At 51.5% G+C, this 27527-nt stretch overlaps 1 protein-coding gene across 18 annotated transcripts in view; it reads right to left on the reverse strand.

Annotated features, from left to right (window-relative positions):
• AGAP1 (ArfGAP with GTPase domain, ankyrin repeat and PH domain 1) overlaps nucleotides 1-27527 on the reverse strand; it is a 546313-nt gene that overhangs the window by 312912 nt on the left and 205874 nt on the right. For all 18 annotated transcript variants that reach the window (XM_019445480.2, XM_019445481.2, XM_019445482.2 and 15 more), the window contains 3 exons: nucleotides 16557-16642; nucleotides 14024-14165; nucleotides 9409-9543 (listed from right to left, as the gene is read on the reverse strand). In XM_019445480.2, coding sequence (XP_019301025.2) covers nucleotides 9409-9543; nucleotides 14024-14165; nucleotides 16557-16642 — 363 coding nt within the window. The remainder of the gene's footprint in view (nucleotides 1-9408; nucleotides 9544-14023; nucleotides 14166-16556; nucleotides 16643-27527) is intronic.

Raw genomic sequence — 27527 nt, forward strand, 5'->3', positions numbered from 1 at the left:
GGACAAAACCTAAGAGACTCAAATACAGAGAACAAACTGAGGGTTGCTGGAGGGGTTGGGGGTGGGGGGATGGGCTAAATGGGGGAGGGGCATCAAGGAAGACACTTGTTGGGATGAGCACTGGGTGTCATACATAGGGGATGAGTCACTGGTCTCTACTACTCTTGAAATCTTTATTGCACTACACGCTAACTAGCTTCGATGTGAATTAAAAATATAGAAAAGAAAGAAAGAAAGAAGAAAGAAAATTAACAGAAGACTTCAAAATAAGTTGGAAACACCAGCTACGAAGTACAACAATTTCCGACTATGCTTTTTAAGTAATATTTTTGTATCCTTTTGATCAGAGGCGGCGGAGGGTTAAATAGGTCAAAAAGTACATCACCGCTTCGTCATTTTAAAAACATTAGGAAGAGCAGAATCCCGTGGCATCGTGAACAGATTATGAACAAAAATAAAAGCCATTTGTATGCATTAATGATACATCAAGCTAATTCAAGCTGGCTCAAGCCGTTAACAGAATCCTGGGGCACGTCCCAGCTCCGAGGCCACAGCGCAGGCAAGTATTAACACGACCGTTTTCTGTGTCATTGATAAAGTTAATTCCAGGAGCAAAAGAGAGGGGTCTTAACGTGAAAATCAGGATAAAGCACACGTACTAGGAGCGTTGGCAGTGTGTGAGTTAAAGCAGGCGTCTATGTGCGCACGTGTGGGGACTGGTGCCCGCACGAGGCTGCCGGTAAGGGAAACACAGCACAACATGTTCCCGACCAGGGTGCAGCAAAGCCTCTAGTAACACGGTAAGTCCACAAAACTGTGAAACAGAAGATTATTTATGGTCTCTTGTTGTTTGTAACAACATCAGTCTTGGTATCAAGACTTTAAGAGGACTTCTTTGGATGTTATTTTTGAAAGAATCAAAATGCCTTTTTCCTTGTAATGCTCCCCTCCATCCCACCATAAATGAGGTTAAGAATTATCGACTTTCGGGGCGCCTGGGTGACTCAGTCGGTTAAGCGGCCGACTTCGGCTCAGGTCACTATCTCGCGGTCCGTGAGTTCGAGCCCCGCGTCGGGCTCTGTGCTGACGGCTCGGAGCCTGGAGCCTGGAGCCTGTTTCAGATTCTGTGTCTCCCTCTCTCTCTGACCCTCCCCCGTTCATGCTCTGTCTCTCCCTGTCTCAAAGATGAATAAACGTTAAAAAAAAATTAAAAAAAAATTATCGAGTTTCACACATAACTCTGTATCGTAAGGGCCAGCAGCTACAGTCGGTGAATCATACCCATAGTTGAGATATTGCCCCTACCTAAACATTTTCCCTTTGGATATAAGATTTTAGGCAAATCAACTGATATTCAAAGGACATAATCCCTCTTGAAAAGTCCAGCCTCTGGGTCCACTGTTCAGTTCAACGGGTGAGAGAGAAACTCTCAAAACGGAGTTTCTGGACAAAGAGACTCCAAACAAGAAACAAGCTGATATCATACTTGTGACTTGTGTCCAATTCAAAACAATATCTTAAGACACTCAGATTATTCCAAGGTCATCACCTTCAACAAGTTCTCAAATGAGCCCTGACAGTGTTCACTGTCACCCGGTCACGAGTCTCAGCTTAACTTCACAAATTCCCCGTTTGTCAGGCAGATCAAGTGCCAGATGTCTGGCTCGTCCATAACATGTATGTTCACCGCTTCTCAACTCCAAGAAGTTTTTAACTCAAACTTTTTTCCCCTAAAAATACTAATTCAAAACTTCTTTTGTTATTCTCTTGGTTTTGCTTTTGCTTTTTTTTAGCCCCTGAAAATATGACTTACTACAGCTAATGCTGATTATTTCAGCTTTGGTATTATTTCATTTTGTGATCTAACTTCGTTATAGAGAAAGCATCTCTGTAAGAAATAAACCAAATTTAAAAGTGCTGTAGCATACAGGAGCGCCTGGGTGCCTCAGTCGGTTAAGCATCCGACTGTTGATTTCAGCTCAGGTCATGATCTCACAGTTCGTGGGATCAAGCCCTGCATTGGGGTCTGTACTGGCAGTGTGGAGCCTGCTTGGGATTCACTCTCTCCCTCTCTCTCTCTGACCCTTCCCAACTCATGCTCTTCCCCTCTCTGAAAATAAATAATAAACATTAAAAAAAAATGCACATACGGGGGCGCCTGGGTGGCTCGGTCGGTTAGGTGTCCAACTTCGGCTGAGGTCATGATCTCGTGGTCCGTGAGTTCAAGCCCCGCGTCGGGCTCTGTGCTGACAGCTCAGAGCCTGGAGCCTGCTTCGGATTCTGTGTCTACCTCTCTCTCCACCCTCCCCCGCTCATGCACTGTCTCTCTCTCAGAAATAAACATTAAAAAAATGCACGTATATAAAGGGTATTGACAACGTCATGCTTCATACAACGAATCAGTGTAAATCATTCACGCACTTTCCCATCCAAACATAACCGAGGGCTACGGCAGAAACAGAAAGACCCACCCAAAGCTAGAGATTCTTCCTCACCGCACATATACGCTTCCCACCCACAGCCTCGACCCAAAGTCTGCTTCGTGTTAGCTCCAGCTAAGTATCTCTTCCATTTAATGAGAGGTTATAAACCATGGGCCAGACACGGCCCTTTTGGAATCAACTTGCAGGTTCTAACTTCCACGGGATCCGACCACATTAGAAGCCGCCAGGCAGCGACAGGCAATGACGCTTGTGGTTAATGATGACAGCAGAACGACGGCCAAACTGGGGCCACGCCCGTGGCACTGGACTCAACGAATTCCCTGTAGAGGAACCTGTTGAGTGTTTTCCTTCTCTTCCTTTCTCCCGTTTGGGCCATATGTACGTAACTCTCACCCTTGTTCTTAGGAAGTTCTAAAATACTAACCCCCTAGGGGCGCCTGGGTGGCTGAGGTGGTTAAGCGTCCGACTCTTGATTTCGGCTCAGGTCATGATCTCACGGTTCGTGGGTACGAGCTCCGTGTCAGGCTCTGCACTGAGACTGCTTGGGATTCTCTCTCTCCCTCTCTCTCTGCCTGCCCTCTGCTCCTCTCTCTCAAGATAAATAAACATTAAAAAACAATTTTCAATATGAACGCCCCTGAATAAAGTGTAATTTAAGCAGCTGAAATTTACCCCGTCATAATATAAACTAACTAACTACCCATCTGTCCCGGGAAGTCTTGAATGTACAACTTTTCGGTGCAGTGGCGGCGGGGGTGGGGGGGAGTGAGCATGCTCCAAGGGCGGGGGGGGGGTGGGGCATGGGGACACGGGACCAGCGACGGGCACAGAGGCACAGACAAAGCCATGGTCAGAAAAGGACACGCAGGCTGACGTCGGCTGTAAACAGGGCCTATTAAGATCTACTATTTGACATCAAGTCCTTGGAGTGTGACATAAATATCAGTCATTATTACAAATGACAAAAAAAATACAAACGAACAGACACTTCAGGACTCAGTTCACCTTTTCAGTATGTATTCTTAAATGCCAATGTACACAGACATATGGCTTGCCTTTAAACGTGAAAAATCTTACTTTTGAAAGCACTCCTTTGGAAAAAGAAATCTACCAAACACAAAAATAAATGGACTCCGATCTAATCTCAACATAATAAAGAGAAAAACAGCAGCCACAACACAAATAATAAAAGAGGCCACCCCCACGATGGAAATTACGGCGGTTCCCAGAAAGCATGGAATAGGCCTAATTGACACATCCTTTAGCGGCACAAACAAAAGACGGCGGCGTCAGCAGAACACCACGCGGCACTCGGACCAAAGTCCCCGAAGATTGCTCCCACTTAATGACGCTCTAATACATGCAATTAGGTTGTACAAACCGGGCTCGGGAACACAGCTACTCCCATGCCGGACGCTCCCGTAATGAGGACCAGGCAGCCGCATACAATTCATGGGGAATGGGATTCTGTGCACATCAGGATTTCCGTCTTTGGGAGCGAAGGCCAGAAAGCAAAGGGAGGCTCCCTGACTTCCTGAAAACCCCCGGGCCAGCCACACAGCCCCTCCTGGCTCAGCCCGTAGCACGGGGGTCCCCGCGCCCAGGTGAGCCGTCCGCAGGCCGGGGGGCACCTAGGGAACAGCTTCTTACGAAAGTGCTTTCCAGAGCGTGAAGCGCCACACGGTTGTAAAGAGCTGGCGTGACGGTGCCGGGAGCCTGATGTGGGTCCTCCCAGAACGGGACCACGCCGTCAGACAGAGGCCCGTCCACAGGACAGCGCACGTCGGCGTGTAACTCCCGGAAGCCCGAGCGCAAGCCCGGGTTATGGCAGCACCAGCAATGGGCAGACAGAGCCCTCTAATGCCGTCGCCCAGCCTCTCCACCCACACGCACCTAAAACCGAACCGTTTCTTATGAATGCAACGCAGATCATCTATTCTAGAGTGAACAGTCTTCCACGTGGGATCGCCGAACTGGACAGTGTCCAGTTCGTAACCGGATGACACGGTGACAAAACTCGGCAGCCCTGGGGAGAGTCAAGCTGACAGATGGTAATTTGTAATTTATCCAGATCTTGGTCAGTACGGATCTTGACCGGGTCTGGCAATTACTGTCGGAGCAGAATAGGTTGCAGACAGGCTTTCCTATTGTCCTATGAATACAAGCTGAAGAAGGTAGGGAGTTTAAGCTTTCCAGGGGAGTGTGCTTTAACGTCTAATAGGATGCTTTCGGTGGGATTTAACAAATGACTACAACTTCAGAATATACGTGCTCAGAATACTGAATTCGGTATACAGAACAGCCGGTGTCCAGATGCGTTACAGGAAACCCACATAGAAAACGATACTGCTTTACAATACAGGCAAATCTATCAACTCATTTCAGGAGAGGGAGCGAGGGAGAGAGGGCAAGGGCATAAAAGGGCTTGGGTGACAAACTAAATTCTTTTGTACTACCACCAAAGGTCTACTCATTCTGTACGAAAGGGAAACCACTTTTCTTTAGACATCAGCGATCTTTAAAACACCACATACCAGTCAGATCCCATCATTAAAAAATTATAAAATATACTCCCCCCCCCAAAAAAAACGTAGGGGTTCTACTGGCTCTATGCCAAAAAATGTCAAAACAAACAACGAACTGATTCTACCTCCTGCTTGGTTGGAAGGAGGGAACTACACTGTGGCAGTTCACTACACCCGACACGCGGCCATCACACAAGCACCGTCGTCGAAGCAAAACAAACTGTAAGCAAGGACATTCACGTAGGATAGGAAATTTCCAAAAGAGAAATTTCCAAAAGAAAAGAGAATAATTCACCATTTCCAAAAACCCACTTTGAGGGAACGAGAATCCCCAACGCTCTGTCATGAGGATAAGGCGGCAGGGTCCACTTTCTTCCTCCCAAGATGGCGCACGTTGATGGTCTAAGGGGCTCTTCAACCGCTTACACACAAGAGTTTTTACCTTTCGGCACTGCTCGGCCTTCGAGGGGAGGAATTTATTTTTGTCACTGAGTCCTAAGCATCGTAGGTTGTCCCTGAACATCTAGGTTGAAAACTCCCACCACCCCTAGCCGGAAGCTCAACTAACATGGCACAAAAGATGTGTCGCTGCAAGGCCTTCTCCCACTCAGCTCGTTGCCTCAGGAAGTGAGGGAAACCCTTCTCAGTAAGAACCCTAACATCAGAGGAATGACGTCTACAGAGAATGAACTTTATTCTCCTGTAATCCTGTATCTTCATGTATCCAGGCCCTGAGAGAACAGATAACCCGGGGCTTCTGAAAAATCTAATGCCGACCCGGAAATCACCATTATAATGTTAAAAATACAAAAGCTTGTTGCTGATCTCCCAGACACACCGGGGGCAAACAGAACTGCACAGAACTAGACAGACTGAGAGACATGGGGGGTGGGGGGGTGGGCACGTGCAGCCCCAGGTTGCCTCAATCCCCTCTGGTCCAGACTTTGGTGGCCCAGGGCTCCTGTAGGGCTCTCCAAACAGATGGGTAACCACGCCCCCACGAGACCCGGCAGCCCAGATGCAGAACCGGTGAGCACGTGCATTCTCCGAAGGTGAATCTTATTTATAAGACCCCCTGTGGGGGCCAGATAATTCTGCTGTGCGAGCCACACACACTCGGCAGGAGTCGGGTCAAGGGTGATCCCGAACCTCTGCGAGCAGGTGACAGAAAGCAACCTTGTCTGTCACTCGCCCCCTCCACCCTAGGGCAAGGTGCAAGCTTAGGTCTCTGGGTACTTGAATTTTCACCTCGCCAAGGCCCTCCCTGTTCTCTACCCCGAACCAGAGGCACGGTGCAGGCAAGGCTGGTGCTCAGGTGAGGGACTCAAAGAATAAACAAATGAACAAATGGATCCATCTACCTCCCTGCCTCCTGACCCCGCTGGGGCTCATAAGGATGCTCCCTCCTGAATTACTTTCCGAGAGCCATTTGAAAACGACACCACGGAGAGAAAAGTAAACATTCTGTCTTCAGTTTTAGGACACTAAGAAGGCAAAGTTAAAGAAGCAAAGACTAAAAGTCCCTGGTATCTTAAAGAAGAAACCCGGGGAGCCAGGGGACTAGAATGCTTGGCCGGCAGGGGCAGGTACAAATAAGGTCTTGCTGGGGTAACAGTCCAGCCTCTGTTTTTTCTCCAGCAATAAGCTAAACCTTACAAAGAAACCACGTGCCCCTTCTTTCTCTTTCTACAATGCAACGATAAAGAGTGCGTAAATAAAAACAAGTCCTAAGGCTTGCCAGAAAACCGAAAGACAAATCCACATGAACAGTGTCAGTGAGTGTGCAGTGAACCTGCGTCCCTGAAGCCACTCCGCCCAGCCTTCCCCCAGGTGAGTGGGCAGGACCCAGGTCCCTGCTGTGTAATGACAGGATGGTTAAGGCTCTGGGCTCTTGGTCCCAAGACAGGCGTCCAATCCAGGCCCAAAGCTTTTGGTCCAGCTACGTCATTTTTCTGAGCCTTGATTTCTTGAACTCTGAACCCTACGGGGTGTTTTTTCCTTAAACACTAATACAGATTCTTAACGTTCATGATTTCTAAGTACCAAGCACAATCTCCACTCAGTCAATAACTTTTATCGGTAACAATTAAGGGGTTTATGTATGACCTAATAAAAAGATATACCACATAATGACCCTACAAAAAAAGAGTAAACCCTTATTTTTTTTTTTAAGTTTTATTTACCTATTTTGAGAGAGAGAGAGAAAGAGAGAATCCCAAGCAGATTCTGCCCAACGCAGGGCTCAAACCCACAAACCACGAGATCATGACCTGAGCCAAAACCAAGAGTCAGTTGCTTAATCGACTCAGCCACCCAGGTGCCCCAACTCTAATTTTATTTTTCAAACTTATCTTCATATAAAGATATTTTAAGGACAAAATCACAATAGTCACAGAAGCTGTCATATCGTGAGCCTTATTTCCTTTTCTGACTCTGTACAATCCAAATGTTTAACAGGAAGGCATTATTTCTAAAAGCAGAAGTAACAAAACAAACGTATTGAAAACCTCCTAAGCCTGGGAAAACTCCCAAGAGCGTAACGTGCTTCACCATTCAAATCCCAACAACAGCAACACCTTAATATTACGTGAGATGATGATGTTTGGAAAGGCCCTTCCCCTCCCCTTGCTGGCATCCCAACTTGCAGACAACAAAGTGTTTCTGCACACACTCTGGAGGCAGGGCAGGGACGCATAACAATCTTGGCCTCCCCTACTATTTACTAATTCTTAGGATTATGGTGTATGCGTCCACTTACTTACGGGAAGTTCACGTTTGCGATAAACGCACAAGTGAGGCAATCATTCCGGAGAATAAGCTCACCCATACAAGGAAATTCCGAACATCCCCATCAGGGACCGACGCGCTTTCCACCAAGGGCCAGAGGGTCCCCGTTTCAAGCTTCGTGGGGCCCTGACGTCTTAGTTGCCACCCCTCAACTGAGCAGTGGTAACAAAAGCGGCCCAGCCGGGGCCACCGAAACCACTACTTACAGAAACAGGCTGTTGGCCAGATTCGGTCGTGGGCCCAGGCTTGGGGACCTTCACGTGTGACAGTTTGGTCGCACAGGGTTTGGGCTGCTTGGTGGAAGACGGCGAGCCTGCCCCGCGGGACACCCTCCCGGGACCCCACACGCTTCCGTGCGGGGCTCTTCATGGGCGACCGTTCAAGGTGCTGCAAACACGGGCCCGCACGGGCGCCATGGGCTCCACGGGGGCCCCACCACCCAGCAGGGATGGGTACAGCCCGAGGGGGCCCCCAAACGTGCGGAGCAGGAGGAAGGGCCGGGAGACCCCAGGGCCCTCGGCGGGATGCTGCGGTTTCCGAGCGGGCCCTGGGGAGACAGTGAAGACTGCAGGTACAAAGGTCTCTGGAACACACGTTGTGAGAAGGGGTGAGGGTGGGCCACTGCACGAAGAAAAGAGGCGAAAAGCCTAGAGCATGGCGGTGCTTAAGGAAAGGGGAAGAAAACGTGCTGTGTGAAAACGGTCACCTTTGCGATGTAATGAAACAGGTCACAGTGTGCAATTCCCACAGCCCCGACTGAAAACGAATCCGGACATTTAGACGAGCGTTCGCACGTTGTCCTGCAAGCGCAGGCCTGTCACTACGACTCGCACTGGTGCCCGGCAAGGCCGGGATGACCCGGCTGCTCGGGCGGTCTGCTCTGCCGCCGCGAATGTGAGCCCGAGCAGGGGGTGACCCGGCCTTTAGTCCCCACGACCGCGACCAGAAGCGGGACCCTCCGGGGGAAGCGGCTTTCCCCCAGACCTTCCCGACGCCCCCCTCCCCCCTAGACCAAAGAAACCAAGTCTCCATCCACCCCACCCCCTTCCCAGCCCACACTTGGCATCGGAATCTGTGCCCGGGCTGCTGCCCCCCCCCCCCCCATATGGAACCCTGCGCTGCTCCCGGAGAGCCTCCTGTCTGACGCCCCCTGTCCCGGGGGTCCGGGATTAGCAGGGGGGTCACTAATGAATTCAGTCACAAAGAAACAGTTCCTGCCCCGTGGCGCTGGCTCCCAGCCACGAGTCGGAACGATGTGCGATTGGGCTTTTGTTCTGTTTTGGGTTTTTTCGGTGCACGCTTGGCTCTCTTTACTCTTTCTGTTTATCCTCCTCAAAGCCCAACATGCAATACGTAGGCCGTTTTTAGGAACAAGCCTGAATTAAGAACCAGTAGCCACGGCGGAGAAGAGACGGCAAACGCGTCAAGTCCGACACGCCGCGCGCAGAAACCTGCAAACGTCTGACCCTGAACGCTAAGGTCACGGAGCGCCTGCGAACGGGCGGGCGGGGGGGTGGGGGGGGCTGCGGCTTCTGAACATGCGCACAGGCAGCCGAGAGCCTCCTCTGGACGGGGGGCGGGGCCAGCGGTCACGTGGACGGGGCCCCGCCCACCAGGGGGTCGGTGCCGCGCCGGCCGCGGGGGGCGCTTACCGTCCTGGAAGACGCGCTCCACGTTCAGCCCGTACGTGGCGCACGTCTCGTAGTACGTGCACCTCTTCAGGTCGCTGGACAGCTTCCGCGCCCTGGCGTCGTCGATGACCCGCGGGTTCGTGGAACTTATGGCATCTGGAACAGACGAGCAAAGACAGGGTGACCACGAGTAGCTCGGGTGCTTCCCGCAACTTAAGGACCTGGGGCTTTTAAAACCTAGCTTACCCTCCAAGTAATAATCTCAAACATTTTATTAGAGTCATCCTTTGTAAAAATCCGTTTCAGAGGATCCTGCTTCTGAAATTTGGGACAAAAGAACGCCTAGGAAGACCAGAAGGAAGGCGTGAGAGTTAAACGTGGCTCCGGAGGAAAATAAAAGGGAAAAAGACACCCCACGCTCGGTATTTGCAGGTGACTTTCGGTGCAAGAAGCATCCTGCGAAATGCGTTCTATGAGCATAATTCCTACAGGTGCAGCCATTCACCCGTTCGGTGCGTGTCCACAGAGCCGCCCTTAGGTGTCTGGTCCTACTGCAGGCACAGGGCTACCCCAGTGAACACACAAAAATCTGTGCTTCACGGAGGGGCTACCAGGTCAGCCAGGGAGGGAGAGGTGGGCCAGGGAGAGAGGGGTCAGCTGGGGAGGGAGGCAGAGAACGGGGCGCAGACGGGGAGCAACCTTGAACCATACAGTGTGGCCACCAGAGCCACGTCAGGCAGGGAAGGAGGTCGAAGGTCTGTGTGCTCGGTGTGATTTTCAGGGCAGCCCCATCTACAGGAAGGCGGCAGGGCCAACCAGCCACCACCTGCGGGGGAGAGCGCCTGGTGTGTTTAAGGGAGACTGAGGCAGGAGTGGGAAGGGAGGTGGGGCAGTCGGGGGGGTGTTAGTTCTAACACAGCCGCTCCTGGGCAGACCCACTTCCTACAGGATCTATGTACAGATGGGGACGTCTGAGCGGCAAAGCAGACATGTCAGGCACCTGCCACCAGTCCCCTAAAAAAGGAAGACTCAGCCCTTATTAGCTCAGCGTCCCAGATGCGTCCTATCATGAGTTCCCAGGGAGTTGCTGAGCGCCAGCCTCGTGCCCGACACACGCCAACGCAGGAAGGCCAAGATGTTAAGGCCGCGGAGCTAGGTGTGAGACAGCAGGCACTTTTCAGGGACTTTTCCTGCCGTGAAGCTTTCTCAGCGGCATAAAGGCTCCCGAGCTACGGGAAACGCCCAGCTGCTCTTTAAACAAAAATCCACTGGTGGGATTTTCCCTACTACCCAGAGGAAGTGCAGCACAAGAGAAGACCTACGAGGCAGCCACAACCTTGTATGTTTTGTTTACTTGGGGGCAGGAAGTGCATAAAAAAGGCCATCTTAAGGGAAGAATTTATTCATTTTTTCCCTCTCTTTCTCTTTTTTCTTACTTTTCTTCCTATTTTATCCTCAGCCCTATGGAACAGGCCTGACCTGACAGTTTCCCTCAGAGAAATCAAGACTAACTCTGATTCATACCTCTTTTGCGGACAATGACCCGCACCATCTCGAGAGATGTTCCAGAACTTTCCCTGGCAAGGCCTGTTACAGGGATTTGTTCCAAGAACATCTATCTTGCCCTGTCTTGCCTTACAGGTTAACAAATTTGACTTAAATTTCACAACACTTAAGAAAAAGATGTATTTTTTTTTTAAAGGTGTAAACATCTTTTAAGGAAACAGGAGGGAAAAAAGCTTGAAATCTGTCAATCCGGCTGATGATTTATCGCCACCTGGAGTCCCGGACACTTCCACGGCCCCCTTTCCTCAGTGGGATGCCCACCCCGCTTCTGTCCCGTCTCACCTTCCCGGGTACAGCAACACGTCACGGGTGTGGCCGTGTCGTATCTGCACCTCGTTTCAGTCAGGGCGACACAAGCCTTGTTTTTCGTTCCACCCTAACTCTGTATCCTTTCAGGGCTCGTGCCTTTCTCTCAAATAAATTTAATCTGCAGGCATTTAAAATAGAACCTGCTCGTCACATGTTACACAGCCGCCTCATTCGGAAATGTCTTGTGCCCTGACGGGACCCTCACACAGGCTCCCTGGCTCCACGAGTGGACACGTATTCCCACAGAGCCCCTCCTCCCGCCTGTGGATGAGGCCGCGCCACATGCCAGGCGTCCTTAAAGAATGAACATAATTGTTCATCTTTCCCATTCCAGAACCTCCTACCTCCAGGCCACCAACCCCAAACACCGGGGAGAGAAGCTCAGAGTCCCTCATCTATAACCTGACCCACCTTGTATCTCCAGCATCCCACAAAACCTGTGCAAAAGCACAACAAACGAGCAGGCTTCACAGAAAGCAAGTCTGTGAGCAGTAAAAGGTACCTGGGAGTGGAACCTTCCAGAAAGCCCACACTCACTCCACCATCTCGCCACTGGGGGGCGTCTGGGGCACTGTGGAAATTAAAGGTCTGATCAAGGACCAAGGGGAACTTGCCTAATTGCTAATACTCACCCACGTCCCGTTCGTTTGGGATGGGGCTATGCTGAAGTATGAACGACATCTCACAAACGAGTGTGAGGAGACTGCCAGGAATCCCTCCTCCACCCGGGCTCCCTGGCTCAGGTGCTCACTCACCCGGGGCCTCTTCAGGCAAAATGCGCTCACTCAACAGATGCTTCTACCGCCAGCAGGAATAAAAAGGGGTAGGTCCTTGCAGTCAGGGACCACGTTAGGGCCTCCCCAGAGCCTCTACGGAGCCTTCGTCAGCCTCCTCTACAAAGACACGGACCATCCTGGTGGGGGACATGGATATGCCCTCCTTCGGCTGAGGTGGGACACAGACGGCCCCGCTCATCCCCAAGGAAGAGGGGAGAGAGCGAGCCGTGCTTCTGGCATCCCAATCAGGACCTCACTAAAGCTGATTACTGAGCTGTAACAATTATAACAGCAACCACTTATCTTCCGTGTATGTGCCCACGGATGCTTCCGGTGCCTTACAGAAGTTCCTCCACTTAACCCCGGCCACAGGAGGTGGCAGTCAAGGTCACACAGCCAGGATGCCCCGATGCCAGGACTGCGTGGCCCCAACACCCAGGGACAGGACACTCCACTCCACTCTTCACTACCCAAAACCTGGCTGTGTAAGACGACAACAAATGATCACATGCAGCCTTCTGGCCTGGGCTGAACAAGTCCCTGCTCCCTCTCACAGTGAGTCCCCAGAAAAAAAGACATTCTGAGTCATAAATAGAAACCCCTTAACTCAAGCAGGCACTAAGGAGATGCCCACACCCGGTCTCTGATTTTGCTCAGAAATACCCTGGGCTGGCCTGCCGGAGTGGTGCTCGTTGGGAAGGAGTCGCTGCATCTTCAGGGAAGCTTTAAAGCAGGATCTGCTCTAGACGGGCCACCCACTATAAAACACTACTAAGAATTTTCAGGATGCCACCTCAAACATGCCAACTAGGTACTGGCGCGCCCTTGTTTCCCAGGGACCACTAGGGGGCGCTCGGGCATAAAGAACGTCTTTCCCATCGGGCTGTAGGTGGAATCCACCTGCTCTCAAGGCTTCAGGGCTGGGACCACCTGCAGCATCGGCTGCAAGAGGGCGGGGGGGGGGGGGGCTCCCCATGAAACCCTGACTCTAACATTTCATATCTAGCACACAGATGATGCTTTCAGTTGGTTCCTTGCTACTTCCATTCTTGCAACACACACACCCGTCCCATGCCCGGGGCTCATCTGCCTGAGCTCACTCTCCGCACACTAGAGCCGGTAGCACACAAACAGCTTCTTCGACACAGCCGAGTGCCTGTTTAGAAAAGTGTCACATCAGGGCTTGGAGAAAGGGAGACCAGATGTGGACGTTCTAACAAAAACAGGGTGTGAATAACAACAACAAAAATGAAGGTATAATCCAAGTTTTCTTGACACGATTATGTTTTAAGTTGCCCCCGTTGCTGACAAAGCAGTTTTTAAAGTCAACCTGCCATCTGGGTCTTAAAAACATTCTATGTGGCCTCTTACTGAAGACCCAGACGCAGACACCGGTACATCAGTGAATCTGATTGAGAACAAGGACACTTAAGGGCTGCACTCTGCTAAGAGGCCAAGTTTTAAGTGACCTAGAAGAAAAGAAGAAACGTACTCACACAGGGTTAATTCTAGACTCTGAGGGGCCTGTTAGGTGAAAAAAAAAAACTAGCTACAGATCATGACACATAACAGACGGAGCAAAATAAAACAAGACTCTGCTGTATATAAGAGATTGGTAGAATTTTAAAGATGCACCAGAAGGTAAAATAAACCTTTTAATTGCCTATTAATTGGTTTATGTAACCAAAAGAATTAAGATACCCCTCCTACAGAAAACGATAGAAAACAGATTTTATTTTCCCTAGGGCACTGGGGGAGGGTTTTATTCTGAGGCTGCTGACCAAGTGCTTTCTCCACAGAATCAATTCAGGAAATGTGACAATTTCAGTTTCGTGGATTCTCACTGGAAAAAGCCTTCAGGAGGAAACTATTTCTTCCTCGAAGCATTTTCAGATTCCTCCACACCAAAAACAGAGGCCACAACTCCACTCACTGCTCAAGTGTTGGAATCCTTTAAACTCAACCTGCGTGCAGATGGCACTCACCCTGGGTCCCCACCAGAACCAGAGGGATCTCGCTCGTGTTCCGGTAGGTGGCCATCCGACTGTAGTAGTGGTAAACAGTCTGGAAGCTGATCTCATCCTCTAAGCTGAAGACAAATATAACAGCGTCCACCCACATGGCAAACTGGGGAGAGAAGAAGGGGAGGGAGAGAAGGAACTGAGTGACGACGCTCGGGGACAGAAAGGGTGGGAACGGCATCTTCGTGAGCGGAGGACACGTGGCCGGCAGACCCCTCCGTCAGGCCGAGCCTGAGGCCGGACTCTGGCTGTAACACGTTGCTGTGGCGTCGCTGACGTCCTTCTCGTAACAGCCCGGAACGGGACCCTCCCCCCCTTCCCACCCAGGCCACCCCGTCTCCGAGGACTGCAAACCAGACATGCCTCCCCGTGGGACCCTCTACCCTCCGTCCTGATCCAGCCAAGGGCGGTCCCACAAATGTGAGGCAAACCCAGCCTCGTAGCAGAGCCTCTCCAACTCCACAACCACCTGACTCTGGGCCATTTTGTTTTTGTTTTCCACGCATCCAGGGGAAGCTACAGCGAATGTGCCTCGGGGCGAACAACTGCGCTGCCAGGCGCGGACGAGCCTGTTCAGTGCGCATGACCGCCTTGTAAGGCCGGAGCAGCCGAACGGAAGGTCCTGGACCCTCAGCGGCCTCCCAGGGTCGCACGTGACTGCGACAGCAGAACCACGAGCCGGTCAGGCCGGCACCAGAGATCCTCCACTTTCCAAGGGAAAATGGAAAAATCAGTAATAGTAACGTTAATCCTGTTTCCTTTCTCTGAGAAGCCACAGCTCCTAAGTAAGTTTTTACAGCCAAGGTACCAGCTCGGATATACGTGGGGGAATTTGGGGGGGGGGGGAGCTCTGACTTCATGTGTTAACTGATAAGCGTATTCGCTTATATGTGGAAATTATACGTGATAAAAACGTAAATATATGTGAAGTCCAAATGAAAAACTGAGATGAGATCAAAATCTTGGGAAGAACGGATCCCGGGACAGGCCCGCCGCCCCAGCAGAGCACCCAGGACCCAGGCTGACACAGGGCACCTACCTTGCCCTCTCTCTACCTGGAGGTATGTTTTTCCTTTCTCTTCCGAGCAGTGAGGTGAGGTGTCCCCACGCATCTGAAGAGCAATCGTGGACCCGGGGACCAGACCGAGGCTGGGAAGTGCATGCCACACCGCATTCTCCCAAGGGGGCGCTCACTGCCCAGCGCCTAGTAGGTGGTGAGCACTCCGTAAACCCCCCCAACCCACCCCCGTGGCTCCCCTGGCAACTGCCACACACAAAAGCCATTTGATTGGCAGAGTTTTTACACAACCCTAGGATGACATTAGTAGCCCCAAAAAAGTCTTACGACTTCATTCGTGAAGCCATTATGCTTGGGTAAGCTCCAGGAAATATTCGGAAACAATGAAAACAAAGATCACGCCTCCACGTGCCTGGGAACAGTAACTTAAAAACAGGACTTTCTCCCCCTTGAATATCCAAGCACGCTCTGCCTAATTGTGTACAAAATCCTGTCGGTCAGCTGTAAAAGGCTCCATACTGACAGCCCCCCATGGTAGAAATCTTTAATGAGGGGAAGCCGCTGGGCTAAATAACGGCCCTGAACACAGTACGTCCGGAATAAAGGACTGGTCCTCAGTTAACCGAGTAAATGTGTTCTCACGGCAAGACGCCCAGACTGAGACTCCAGTGGCGGGGGGGAGTCATGGTTCTACCCCCAGGTTGGTGCCATTCACAGGCAGAGCCCCGGAGTCTGTGCCCCTTCACCACGTCCACCCTTGGGCAAGAAGTCCCGGCCTCGGCGTCCGCGGTGGAGACGGGACTCCTCAGCACATCGTCCCGCAGGGTCGTCTCGAGGGTTACATGAGCCGACCCACACGGGGCAGGCATTCGCCCACCGCTCCGGGATTCAGCTACCACTATGCGCTTGGCCAGTAAATTATTATGCAAGTAAAATAAGGCCCCGGAGATCAGGTAAACCGCCACCTGTGCTTTTGTATTTCCAGGATGCCCAGCCTTCAGGGAACTTCCGGAGACACCACACTGGGCTGCACGCCGGTGTTCAGAGGAGGCAGACTTGTGCCAAGAGGCCCAGTGAGCAGAATCCCCCACCCCCAACATCGGATTTCCCGATTTCGGACCAGCCACTTTCTCAATGCTCCTGCTGCTCCGGGGAGCAAACCGCTTACAGGGAACGGGAGAGGACTATGGGTCTTTCCAGAAGTCGAATCAACGGAGTTGACAAATGAGCGCAAATCGTGTCTTTCCTTCCTTCTTAAAAACACAAAGTGAAAACCAGCCACGCAGACCTGACTTCGCTCTAGGATTTTGTCTGAAGGAACAACAGGATTCGTTTCTTAGAGAAAACAGGTTCGTGGGGCTTCTGCATCACCTTTCCTGAGCACACCTGATTTCCAGAGCCATTTCCGTTGAATCGGAACCTCAACGCTGAAGCAAACGTGAAAGAAAAGGCTGCTTACCGCTTGCTTGTAATACTTACCTGTGCCTCTGGGGGGCCCCCTTCATCTCTAATCAGCAGCAGATAGCTCTGTCCGTCAACGACGATTTCTTTCTTGAATCTGCCACCTGCCACACACAAAAAATCTCGTTATACAAGAAAGACCGGGAGTGAGGAGGGCAAATAGACGTGGGCTTCGCTTGTGGAAAAATACACCCTTGGCTGTCGCCCTGGAGGCATCTCTCAGTATTTAGGACCAGCGACCACTGGATTTTAAAACAACTACTGAACTCAGATTTACGTGTTTGTCTTTAAGGACCCGTGTTCACTTCTGATTAGAGTGCACAGCCTCCCGTGCAGTGCCAGGATCACCCGTGGCCGAGAAGGGAAGAATTTTAACGTAGGCTTTGTTTGTAAATTCGGGAATCGTCTCTCACTGGGAACACGATGCACAGAGTTCAGAAACAGAGAGCATGGAAATGATCATTCTCTTGTTGGGTTTTGCAAAACGGGAACGAATTTTTCATGTTGAACAGGTGCCTAGTGTACAAGATTTTGATAAATTCAAGGGCTGAGAACCTGTATTCTCCTCAAGAGAAACCCAGTTTTTGAAAGGAAAACACAGAACATGGGAATGGTGTTTCCGTATTCACGGGGCACAAGTAAGGGAAGGATGCTCGATACTACACACGTGTTAGACAGAACTACTGGATGGTATCTCCCCACGGGTCGAGACAGAGCGGGGCAGCTGGCTGGCGGAGGGGGGTGGGGGTTAGAGAGCGCGCTGTTAGCGGGGAACCACCAGGGACCCTGCCGGGCGCCGTGCGTATACATCTGTGGGGCGGGACATGTAAGTGTCCCGTGCAGCTCCTCGCAGCACCCCGGGCCGCCTCGGGTGGACGAGGGAAGTGCGCGCGCCTCTGGGTCCCTCTGCCGTCTCCAAGGACAAACTACCTTCCGAGATTCCGGGCTCTGAATCCACTCTAGCTAACCCTCAGCAGGATTCCGATTTCTTGTTTTTGAGAGAGGAACACATCATCACTGCCTGCTCTCATTTTCAGGCCTTGGCACAGACACCTTCCAGAAATGCCACCTACACCCCCAAATGACCACCCCCTGGAGAACCAGGGGGGCAGAGCTTCCCCGGCCCAGAGGCTGTGTGTCCGCCCTCCGCCTCCAGGGGGTCGCATCGGCTCCGGGTGGGCTCATCTTCCAAAGCGAGCACACGTGTGTGCACAGACAGATGTGCGCGCACACAGACGCACATGCACACAGACGCACACACCCACTCCCTTCCGGGCACCGATGCAACACGTACAACACACCTGCTTTATCTGGTGTTCAGTCTGCTCCCATAAGAAAAACTGAAGAAAACCTTCCAACATTCAGATCAAACACATAAACTCCCATTCTGATCCCCTGCGTGGGCACGACGCTGAAGAAAGAGGGCAGAGGACAGAGAAGGGAACAGGCATGTCTGCGCCTGTCGGAAGACTAGCCGATGACTTCCGGTCCCCAAATCACAGACTCCTTGTAGGTAAACGAGTATGGCACCCTTTTCCCAGCTGAGCTGTCATGACTACAAGGTGAGCCAGGAAGCGTGTGGCACAGAAGCCCCCGACCCCCCCGGTGCGACACGGCCACAAGACTGCAATGCTGGGGGACCCGGCCTCCCTTATTCACCTCTCTCTCTACCTCAGTGTCCCCAGCTGTAAAATGGGACCACCTCATCCAGCGGGCAGGCGCCCACCTGAAGGGCAGTGCCATTGGCAATTACTACTAGCGTTATTCAAAGTTTCTGCCAAGGGTCATCACGCGCTTTTATAAAAGACACACTTAACGTTTAATAAACCTACTTGCAATAGAAAAGTTAGCCCAAGTTGCAATAGTAATATCACTTCTGTATTTTCTACAACTTAAAAGAACCTGCTATTTCTTGGTGAGATGAACTGAATTCAGCCTTTTGTGAAAACACAATGTTAGATGGGAAATCTGTACTGGGGGAAAAGCCTTTTTCTTCCCCTCTTGTTGCCAGAGGTCTGACAGGTCATACTGAGAGCGACACGGGAAAACCAACAGGTATTTGTTTACAAATTCAAAAATCTCTCCTCTGGTTCCTGGTGCCTCGATCCAGGCTCCTGAATGAGGGTGACAGTCACCGCGAACCTGCCTGAGCTAACAGTGCACTTCAGACCAAGTCTGCCGAGAGAAGATCTGATGCACGTTTTTAAAGCCCTCACGTCACAGGAAAATATTTGTGCTCGCAGCTGAGTGGTTTCAAGGCAGGTCATGTGATGTCACATCAGCGGCGCCCTCTGCTGGGAGGGACTGGTCTGGGCGGCACCTTGCATGTCCTTTCGGCCACAGAGTTCTGCCTGTGCTCAGGGAAACTGAGACGAGCGGTTTCTTGGTGGGCACGGGAGCCGAGCGGCATGGCACCCTTGGTGTCCCAGCGGGTATTTTAAAAACCCCGGTGATCATCAAGCATCCCGCAATCTGCAAGTGGCTAATTATCACATCCTAAAAGAGCCACATCAATTTCATGCAGTGCATTACTGCTATTATGGGTGGAGCTGTGCACCCCCAAATTCACACGCTGAAGTCCTAACACCCAGTGCCTGAGAATGTGATCTTAGTTGCAAATAAATCCACTGCACATGTGAGGCGTTAAGAGCTCACACTAGCACAGGATGGGCCCCTTAACCAATGACTGGTGCCTTTAGGAAAGGGGAAATTTTGGTGAAGATTAAGGCAGGGGCTTTGTAAGCCAAGAAACACCAAAGATGCCCCCAAACCACGAGAAGCCAGGAGACCGGCCTGGAACAGGTCTGTCTCGTGAGCTCGGACTTCTGGCCTCCAGTATGGCGGGAGAACAAATCTACGTTGTGCCGAGCGCCCCAGTTCGTGGCCCATTGTTACAGCCGCCCTGGCAAGCTAAAATATCCTCCGATGCCAAGTTTCTGTCCTGGTGGTCCGCCATCCCCCAGAATGAGTTCGCACACTCTCTCTCTCCACCCAGCTTATCCCCAGAGCATTTCAAAACCCCCTTTGTTCTCTCCATCCCAACTGTCCATATTCATTGAAATCACCTAGGCTTCTCAGCTAGGTTTCCTCACGAGTTTCCTGCCTGCCTCACACCTGCTCTCAGCCTCAGGCCCACCCCACAGCACCCCACAACCTGAGGGAACCGCACAACGCCGCAGAGCTGGCCCCGAGCCCACGCTCGCCCTGGGACCCTGCTTCCCCACCAGCAGGCCCTGAGCCCCCAGCACCCAAGTGCACAGAGGCCTGCCCTGGGCATCCTGGCCACACACACCCGATTCCTCACTAGTCCGGGTCGTCTCCGGGCAGGAAGGGAGCAGCGGAGCCTGTCCCTGGGACCACACCCGCTCCCCAAGTCCCAGCATCCCTCCGCCGCCCAGCTGCCTCCCCCACCTCTCCAGGGAGCAAGAACCCGCTGGGCGTCAGCACCCAGTCCTCCCGGAACGGCGTGGGGCTGACTGAGGACCTCCCCCTTGGACGCCCTGCTCCGCGGCACCTGCGGGGTGAATTTCACACCAACTCTTTCGTTCTCTTCTCTTCATGTGTGTTTGTGGAGCCTTGTTCACAAATGATGCTTCCAGATGGTTCAATCATCGTATTCAAGTCAAGAAGGGTTTGCACCGACCCCTCTGTTTGTTCCTCTATAATCTCTGTCTTTGTAACCTCAGCAAAGGACTCTAGACTTTCTAAAAGGAGGGGTGATCCTTTCTTCCACCCGGAAAGACCCCTCCCAATTCTAAAATCACTTTACATCCCCCCCCCCCGATATATAATTAGTATGTCTTTTCAATACTTTACAACTACAGATATTAGCTACCGTGATTGGCTTATGTTATTTTTCCTGGTACTATCTATACATACCTCAGGAAAAGAGATTAAATACTCCTATGCATTTGCCATGAACCTGAAGATTTAACAATTAGATAAAATTCAGCCAGGTGCTTAAGCATTAAGAATGGGATCAATAAAAGTGATAGATAAATAAGCTCCTACCACTGATCCTCATTAAGAATGGGATCAATAAAAGTGATAGATAAATAAGCTCCTACCACTGATCCTCAGCAGACTCGACTAGCATGGGGCCACTGTGTACTGGGGAGGCGTGGTCTGGCATGGAAATAAAGCTCATTTTCTACGGATTTCTTTTTTTTTAAGATTTTATCTTATTTTTTTAAAGTAATCTCTACACCCAATGTGGGGCTTGAACTCACAACCCTGAGATCAAGAGTCCCAAGCTGTAGCGACTGAGCCGGCCGGGCACCCCTCTACCGTTTACTTTAGAAACAAAGGGGCAAAGCCTCAGGAGGAAACCGTGTTGCTCCGCACTGGTCCGCATTCAGCAGAGGCCACCACTCTTGCTACTTACATTCGAACACACCACCTGGTCCCAGGCATCAGATCTTTTCCTCCCAAAATCTTAGAGGGCACCACCAACGCTACAACCTACTTCGCTTTTCATGTAGATTTTTGATGCCTGTTTTATATTCCAATTTCCAATTACTTTCCTACAGGTCTACGCGACCCAATTCTGTGTTCCTAGCACTCAGTGCCCAGTCTTCCCCGCAGCCAACACGATAAATTTATTATGTGGATGCCGCTCAGCTTTCTGGGGCTGCCGGGTATCGTGACGTAACATCAAATTACTGTTACTTTTCCAAAGTGCCCCCCAACCTGACCTCGTAGTGGAAACCATCAACAGGTGTCTGGCCCGGCACACCTGTCTACAGGTGCAGAGGGCGCTGGGGGCAGGGGAGAGCCGACCCCGGGGGCCACAGAGCCCACACACAGCTGCTGATCTGCCGGCCCTACCGTGGCACCAGGGCCCCGTTCCCGTGAGGACATCTCCACGAGAACAGAAAACTGATGCCCCTCGTCCCTTATGTCCATTCCTTCCAAAGATGTAGCGAGGCCACCAGGGGGAAGCGGCACCACGTTAAGCACTCGGCAGAGACGTGCGGCTCTTCTTGTCCGATCTCAACCTCACGTGCGATTTAGGGATTTCTCTGGTTCACCCAAAGGCAGGTTTTCAGGCTTCCCAGAAAACTTCCCTGTTTGCCTCTGTGTGCCCTTGAGCTTGCGTTCTTAAGCGAGTCCCCTTCATTTCTTCCCAAAACGGGTAAGAGGCGGACCTGACCGTACCTCCCAAGAACAGGGACGCGGATGTACGTGTGTTGTGAACAGCACACCAGGAATATGGCAATTCTAAACGTCTTTCAAAAAGACTCGAGGAAGTCTCTTACGATCCAACGTGATCAATTACTCTAAAAGTCTCAAGATTGAAACTGAGTCCCGCTCTCAATCCTGGGAACCAGTTTTAAATTTGGGATGCTTAGGGTGAGTAAAACAACTGGTCCTGAGCAGGACCTGAGTTCCTTCTAATATTTAATTCACGGTAGGTGGGATCGATCTACAGTGGAGGGCGATTTACACGGAGAGGTCTAAGTGCTCATCTGTGTTGTCATTCTGGTTTAAGGGGGGGGGAAGCAAACTAAATTTTCCTATTAAAAAGAAGCTTTCTTGGGAGTGATCACTGCCAACAGATATTTGACATTTCTGTTTCTATCATCTTGTCTGATGGGACTGAAAACTATTAATGTATCGTTAACAGTTCTCTGAGCGAGAGAAAGCAATGCTACTAACAGAGACCTAGAACACGCGATAGATCACAAAGCACTCTTCTTCCCACGTGGTCTCCGCTGTTGCCGAGGACACAAACATCACTGCTGACATCCTCGTGTCCCTGGGGAGGGAAAGGTCAGAGACGCTGACCAAGCCCCCAGGCCAGCGCGTGGCAGGAAGGAAACCCAAACCCAGATGTGCCCAGAGATCCCTGCACTCCTCTCTCCCACGTGAGATTCTGCTCAGACAGGGTGCACGTGACACCACCCAGGCCACAGATGAGCCTCGCAGCCTTTGCGGCATCTCCCAGCACCCAGGGGCCACCTGGGAACACGGGGGATGGCCCCGTCCTTGCTCTGCCCACAGCTCCAAGATCAGCCCTGTACTGAGAGCACTAAACAGAAAACTGCTCACCGTGTTTGTTTGTTTGTTTTTCTCCTGTGGATTTTAATCTTCACTTTTTCATGCTTTGGCAAAAGATGAAAATGATTTTTGACTTTCAATCTGCATCTGTAGAGTATATCATTTCCCTTTTCCAAGGGAAAGGGGAGGGGCATCGTCCTAGCCTCTGATAAGGACGTGGCTGGGATCCGAGGCTTCCCGGAGGCACAAGCTGGCCTCGGGGCTGGTCAGCAATCACGGGCTGTGGCTGGGGCTGGGACACACATCAGGGACTGAGCCCCCTGTGCTCACCACGTAGACACTCTCGGCCATGAAAACCTTCCTAACATTCGCCTGAAGTGTTCTTCTCCGCATGGCCCCGACAGAACGAATATCCGCAAATTTTATTGTTTCCTAATTATTTAAGACAAGTGGAATGAGAGGGACACTTTGAAAAAGACTAGGATTTTATTTCTCCCTGGGAGAACATTAAAAAAATTCATCGTGAACATGCCAGAAATTTTTTAAAGTTAACTTTGTCTTTTGAAGTGTGATGAAGATACCAAAGGCAGCAACTTATTAACATGGAGGTTTATACAGAGGTTTTGTACTGTGACATTTAAAAGGAATTTTGTTTGGACCGTGTATTATTTTTATGCTAGGAAAAAAGTTCCATTGGTAATGTATTAGTTTACAAAATTTAACAGAGTCAGATTTCATTGCCTCTGCCAATTTTTTTTAAAACCTACATTGTTTACAAAAAAAAAAAAAAAAAAGTAGCAACTACAGAAACAGACCAGCGACAAGGATGACTGAGGTGGTTGGTAAGTCCTTCCCTGGGTAAACGCTCAGGGTCAGGACTCCAGGAAAAGGAGGGTTAAACATGGACATGGGTGTTTCCTTGGGCAGGCCGTGGTCTCCCATGACTTCATTTCACCCAGATCTGAGTAAAATAACAAAGGAAGATCAGGAAAGAAGTCGAAGTTCTAGATTAACATGGCAGATTTGAACTTTGCTATCACCGAATTTCCGTCTCTTTACTCCTAATAAAACAAAGGGAAGAAACGAAGCAGCAGGAGGAAGAGCATTCACTGTCCACTGAGAAAAGAGGTGTAGCTTCATAATAAAACCTCGAAAACAGTGGCCCTAAGATGAGAAGGAAGACTCCAGGGCTGGGCAGGACAGGGCTCCTAATTCCCACCCCCCTCCCCACCCCAGGGGTCAACAGCCCCCCCAAAAAGCAGAGGAAGAAATGTGGCAGCACAGCCACAGATGTGAACGGCCCTCAGGCTCTCTGGAGGCAAAAAGAACTCCAGGATGCAGGGGGCCCCTGGGGAATGACAATATGTATTCCATCTCCCCCCCCCCCACCACCCCATGAGTGCAGAGAGCCCGGATCAGGACATTGGCACATTCACAGGAAAAGCAGAGCCTGTCTGTGACCGTGGTTTGGAGGTGGTTCCCCGAGAGGGGAGAGGAAAGGGACGGGAAGGGCAGGATGATGCATTTATACTGTATTCTCCAGGAAAATAACATCCAGCCTCAGGGAGGTGGCCGAAGCACCTCCCTGCAGGGGATCTGCGTGCAGGACCGAGGTCTGGTTGGTGGCAATGTGGGCAGAGCGGTCCAGCCCTCTGGTGCAGGACACTCAGACTGGGGGTGACTCCCACCACAGGAAACCAGATGGTCAGGGGCTCTCCACACCCCATACCTGACTTGGAATGAGTGAGAGAAGCCTTCTCGGTGGCCCCAGCCAGTGTTGGGGACCCCAGAGCAGAGCCAGGACAGCACTAGTCTCAGCAGAGAGAAGGTGTGGGCAGACGCCCAAGGAGCAGGTGGCTGGAGAGATGGTAAGGACATCATGCAAAGACACTACTGGGGGGAAACACGGGAGGAGGCGACAAGGGAGACAGGAAGGAAGCATGCAAAACACAAGAGCCAATGGAGATGAAAACAAAACTCAAAAAGCAGAAGGAAACCCATCACGAGTGCTTCCCTAACACAGCTCAAGAACAGGCTTTCCACACGACACGAATGCCAGGGGTGAGAATTTCCAATAGGAGATGAAATGGAAACCTCTAGAACTGAGAACCAGCGTAACATTTTGGAACAAACGAGTAAGATTTGAAAAACATATGGAACAGAAGAGACACTGCTCAAAGCTGAGTTTCTGACAGAGACAGCTTGAAATAAAACAGCTGGTGAGATCAGCAAGCTGGAGATAAAGTCCTTGGGCACAAGTGAGCAGACAGGAAGGCAGACCAGTCTGACAAAAGGATAAATATGGCCACTAACAACAAATTCCTCCAGAAAGAACTACGAGACCCTTCAGAGATAAAATGCAAAGGAATTTTCCACAAATGCAGAAAAGATCTGAATCTGCTGATCAAGAGACCATAGGATGTTCCAGGAAAAAGTGACACAGACCCTCCACGTCACTTTAAAGATGAGAAAACAGGGGCGCCTGGGTGGCTCAGTCCATTAAGCGTCCAACTCTTGGTTTCAGCTCAGGTCATGATCTCATGGTTTGTGAGTTCGAGCCCTGTGTTGGGCTCTGTACAGACAGCTCGGAGCCTGCTTGGGATTCTCTCTCTCCCCCTCTTTCTCTGCCCCTCCCTAGCTTGTGCAAATGTGCTCTCTCTCAAAAATAAGCAAACATTAAAAACAAAAAACAAAGTAAGAAAACAGGGGCCCTGGCAAAAAACTGCCCCTGCCGGCAAAGGTAGGGTTTCTCAGCAAGCAGCAGGGTTTCAAAGCTACTCAAAAGGCCTTCTGTCCAGAGAGGCTGCCAGGCTTTTAAAAATGGTCAATTTGGGGCGCCGGGGTGGCTCAGTCGGTTGAATGTCTGACCTCAGCTCAGGTCATGATCTCACGGTTCGTGGGTTCGAGCCCCATGTCAGGCTCTGTGCTGACAGCTCAGAGCCTGGGGCCTCCTGCTTCGGACTCTGTGTCTCCCTCTCTTTCTGCCTCTCTCGCTCTCAAAAACAAACAAACATTAAAAACAAATGTTTGTTACATGGTCGATTCAATGAGCATTTTCATATACGCACAACTGGTTCTGGAACCGTATCACAGTTCACAACAAATCAAGTACGTGGTGCACACAGATCTGAGTGTGTCCAGCAAACTCCGATGTAAACTCAGACACCCACCTTTTGGAATGTCAGGAGAGCAGCGGCTTCAGACTGGCCTTTTAGAAACCTCGTCCTGCACGTGTCTGCGCCTAAAATCTATGTGGACGAGCGCCTTGCTACGCTACGGGACACGCCCCGCTTTCTCATGACCGACAAGCCGGGCACACGTGTGGTGACAGCCTTCCGTGAGACAGAAGTCACTTGAAAATACTGAACAGTTCACCGGCTGACTCGGGGGTAGGTCACGGTAAGTTCAGTGCTGGCCGTGATGTAGGGGGGCCCGTCTGGACAATTCTGTGCAAGGAGAGCACCCGCTCTGGTTACTGCAAGGCGGGGGCTGTGAAAATACAGCCATTCCTTTTCCTTCAACACTGTGGGATCTAGTCACTGGAAGGGCACCCTGAAAGAGCACACAGGTCGCTAAGGTACTTCTTTGAAGTGTCACTCGTGCAGCTCAGGTTTTCTTGACCTCACGCCCACAGCACCAAAATTAACCGGCCGGAAAGGCAGACAGGACGCTGGAACCGGAGAAGCTGAGGCACTCTTTCGTGTGCACAGAGCTCCTCTGCCGCCCCTGACGAGCAGTGTTACCGGTGGACCCCCGCGACGTGCCACGGGCCCCACTCAGGGGCTCTGTGGAAATCCGCAGCTGCTGCGCGAGCAGAAGGTGGAAAATTAAACGTCTGTGGAAGCGGTTTTGCTACTCAAAAGTTCTCGTTTCCTCACTCTTAGCTTCCAAGGGCTCTGAGGAATACGTACACCAGCAGTGTAATAGATGAAACCTACGGGAGAGTTCTCTCCCCCAGCTGATGTCGTTTTTAAGGCTAAGATAAACCTAGCAACTCCGGGCAGGTGTGTGGGGTGGGTGGCCCCGGCCAGTCTCCCATTTTCAAGATCTGGTGACAGACCCGGCAGCATTCTCATTGAGTTTTATTGGTTCCCCCTACCCCACAAAAGCACTCTCTAGAATATGATAGTACTATCCCTCCACCCCCCCCCCCCCCAAAGTTCTCTGCGATAAGAGCACCAGAAGGTCAGCTCTGGGCTGTCATCAACTCCAGAAGGCAGGGGGCCACAGAGCCCAAGGCACCTGGTCTCCTTCTGCAGGTGTCCGGGGTCCGCTTTGAGACGCGGGGAACGCCGTGCATGCGAGTGACTTCCCGCCCGCCTGCCCTCATCGCACGCTCCAGGCATAATGCCGACCACCCGGGCCTCTAGCCTTGGGTCCGGCCTCTGTTTCCAGCCCTGGCGTCACGAGCCAGACCTCCTCCGGCACTCGACTGGCCCTTGGGCTCAGAGCCCACCCCTCCTACCCCCCTCACCGGACCTACTCAGTCCGCCCTGGCGCCACACACTCGGGATTTTCCTATTTGGAGAAACTAGGACCCAAAGCCCAGAGCTCACTTGCACTCCTCCCATGAACTCGGTATTTTCCCCAGTAACTCAGTGCCAGGGGTCAGGCACCCGCGGTGGACGGCAGACGGCAGAGCTCAGCACACGCAGGGACCCCGGCTCCCTCCAAGCGCCCCGAGCCCAGCCGGCGATCTGCAAAGTCGTGAGGTTGGGTGCGGGTGCTTCGGGCAACAAAGGGGAACAGACGCACAGCCGCCACCGAGGCCAACCCCGGGCCCCCACCTTGAGTGGTTCCTGTGAAAACTCAGGTAATGGCAGCCCCTGCGGCCATGGGGAGGGGGCACCGGCTAGGTCACGCCAGCTGCCCGTCAGCGTCCTCAAACGTCACAGGGGCCTCGCACACACCAGCTAGAAACCGCCACGTCACAATGTGTGATTTCCAAAGGCAAACTCACACTCAGAGGGGCTCACCCTGCAAACTCGG

This window comes from Panthera pardus, unplaced genomic scaffold (assembly GCF_024362965.1).
Source record: "Panthera pardus isolate Hobbes unplaced genomic scaffold, ASM2436296v1 HiC_scaffold_10, whole genome shotgun sequence".
Classification (NCBI taxonomy): Eukaryota; Metazoa; Chordata; class Mammalia; order Carnivora; family Felidae; genus Panthera; species Panthera pardus.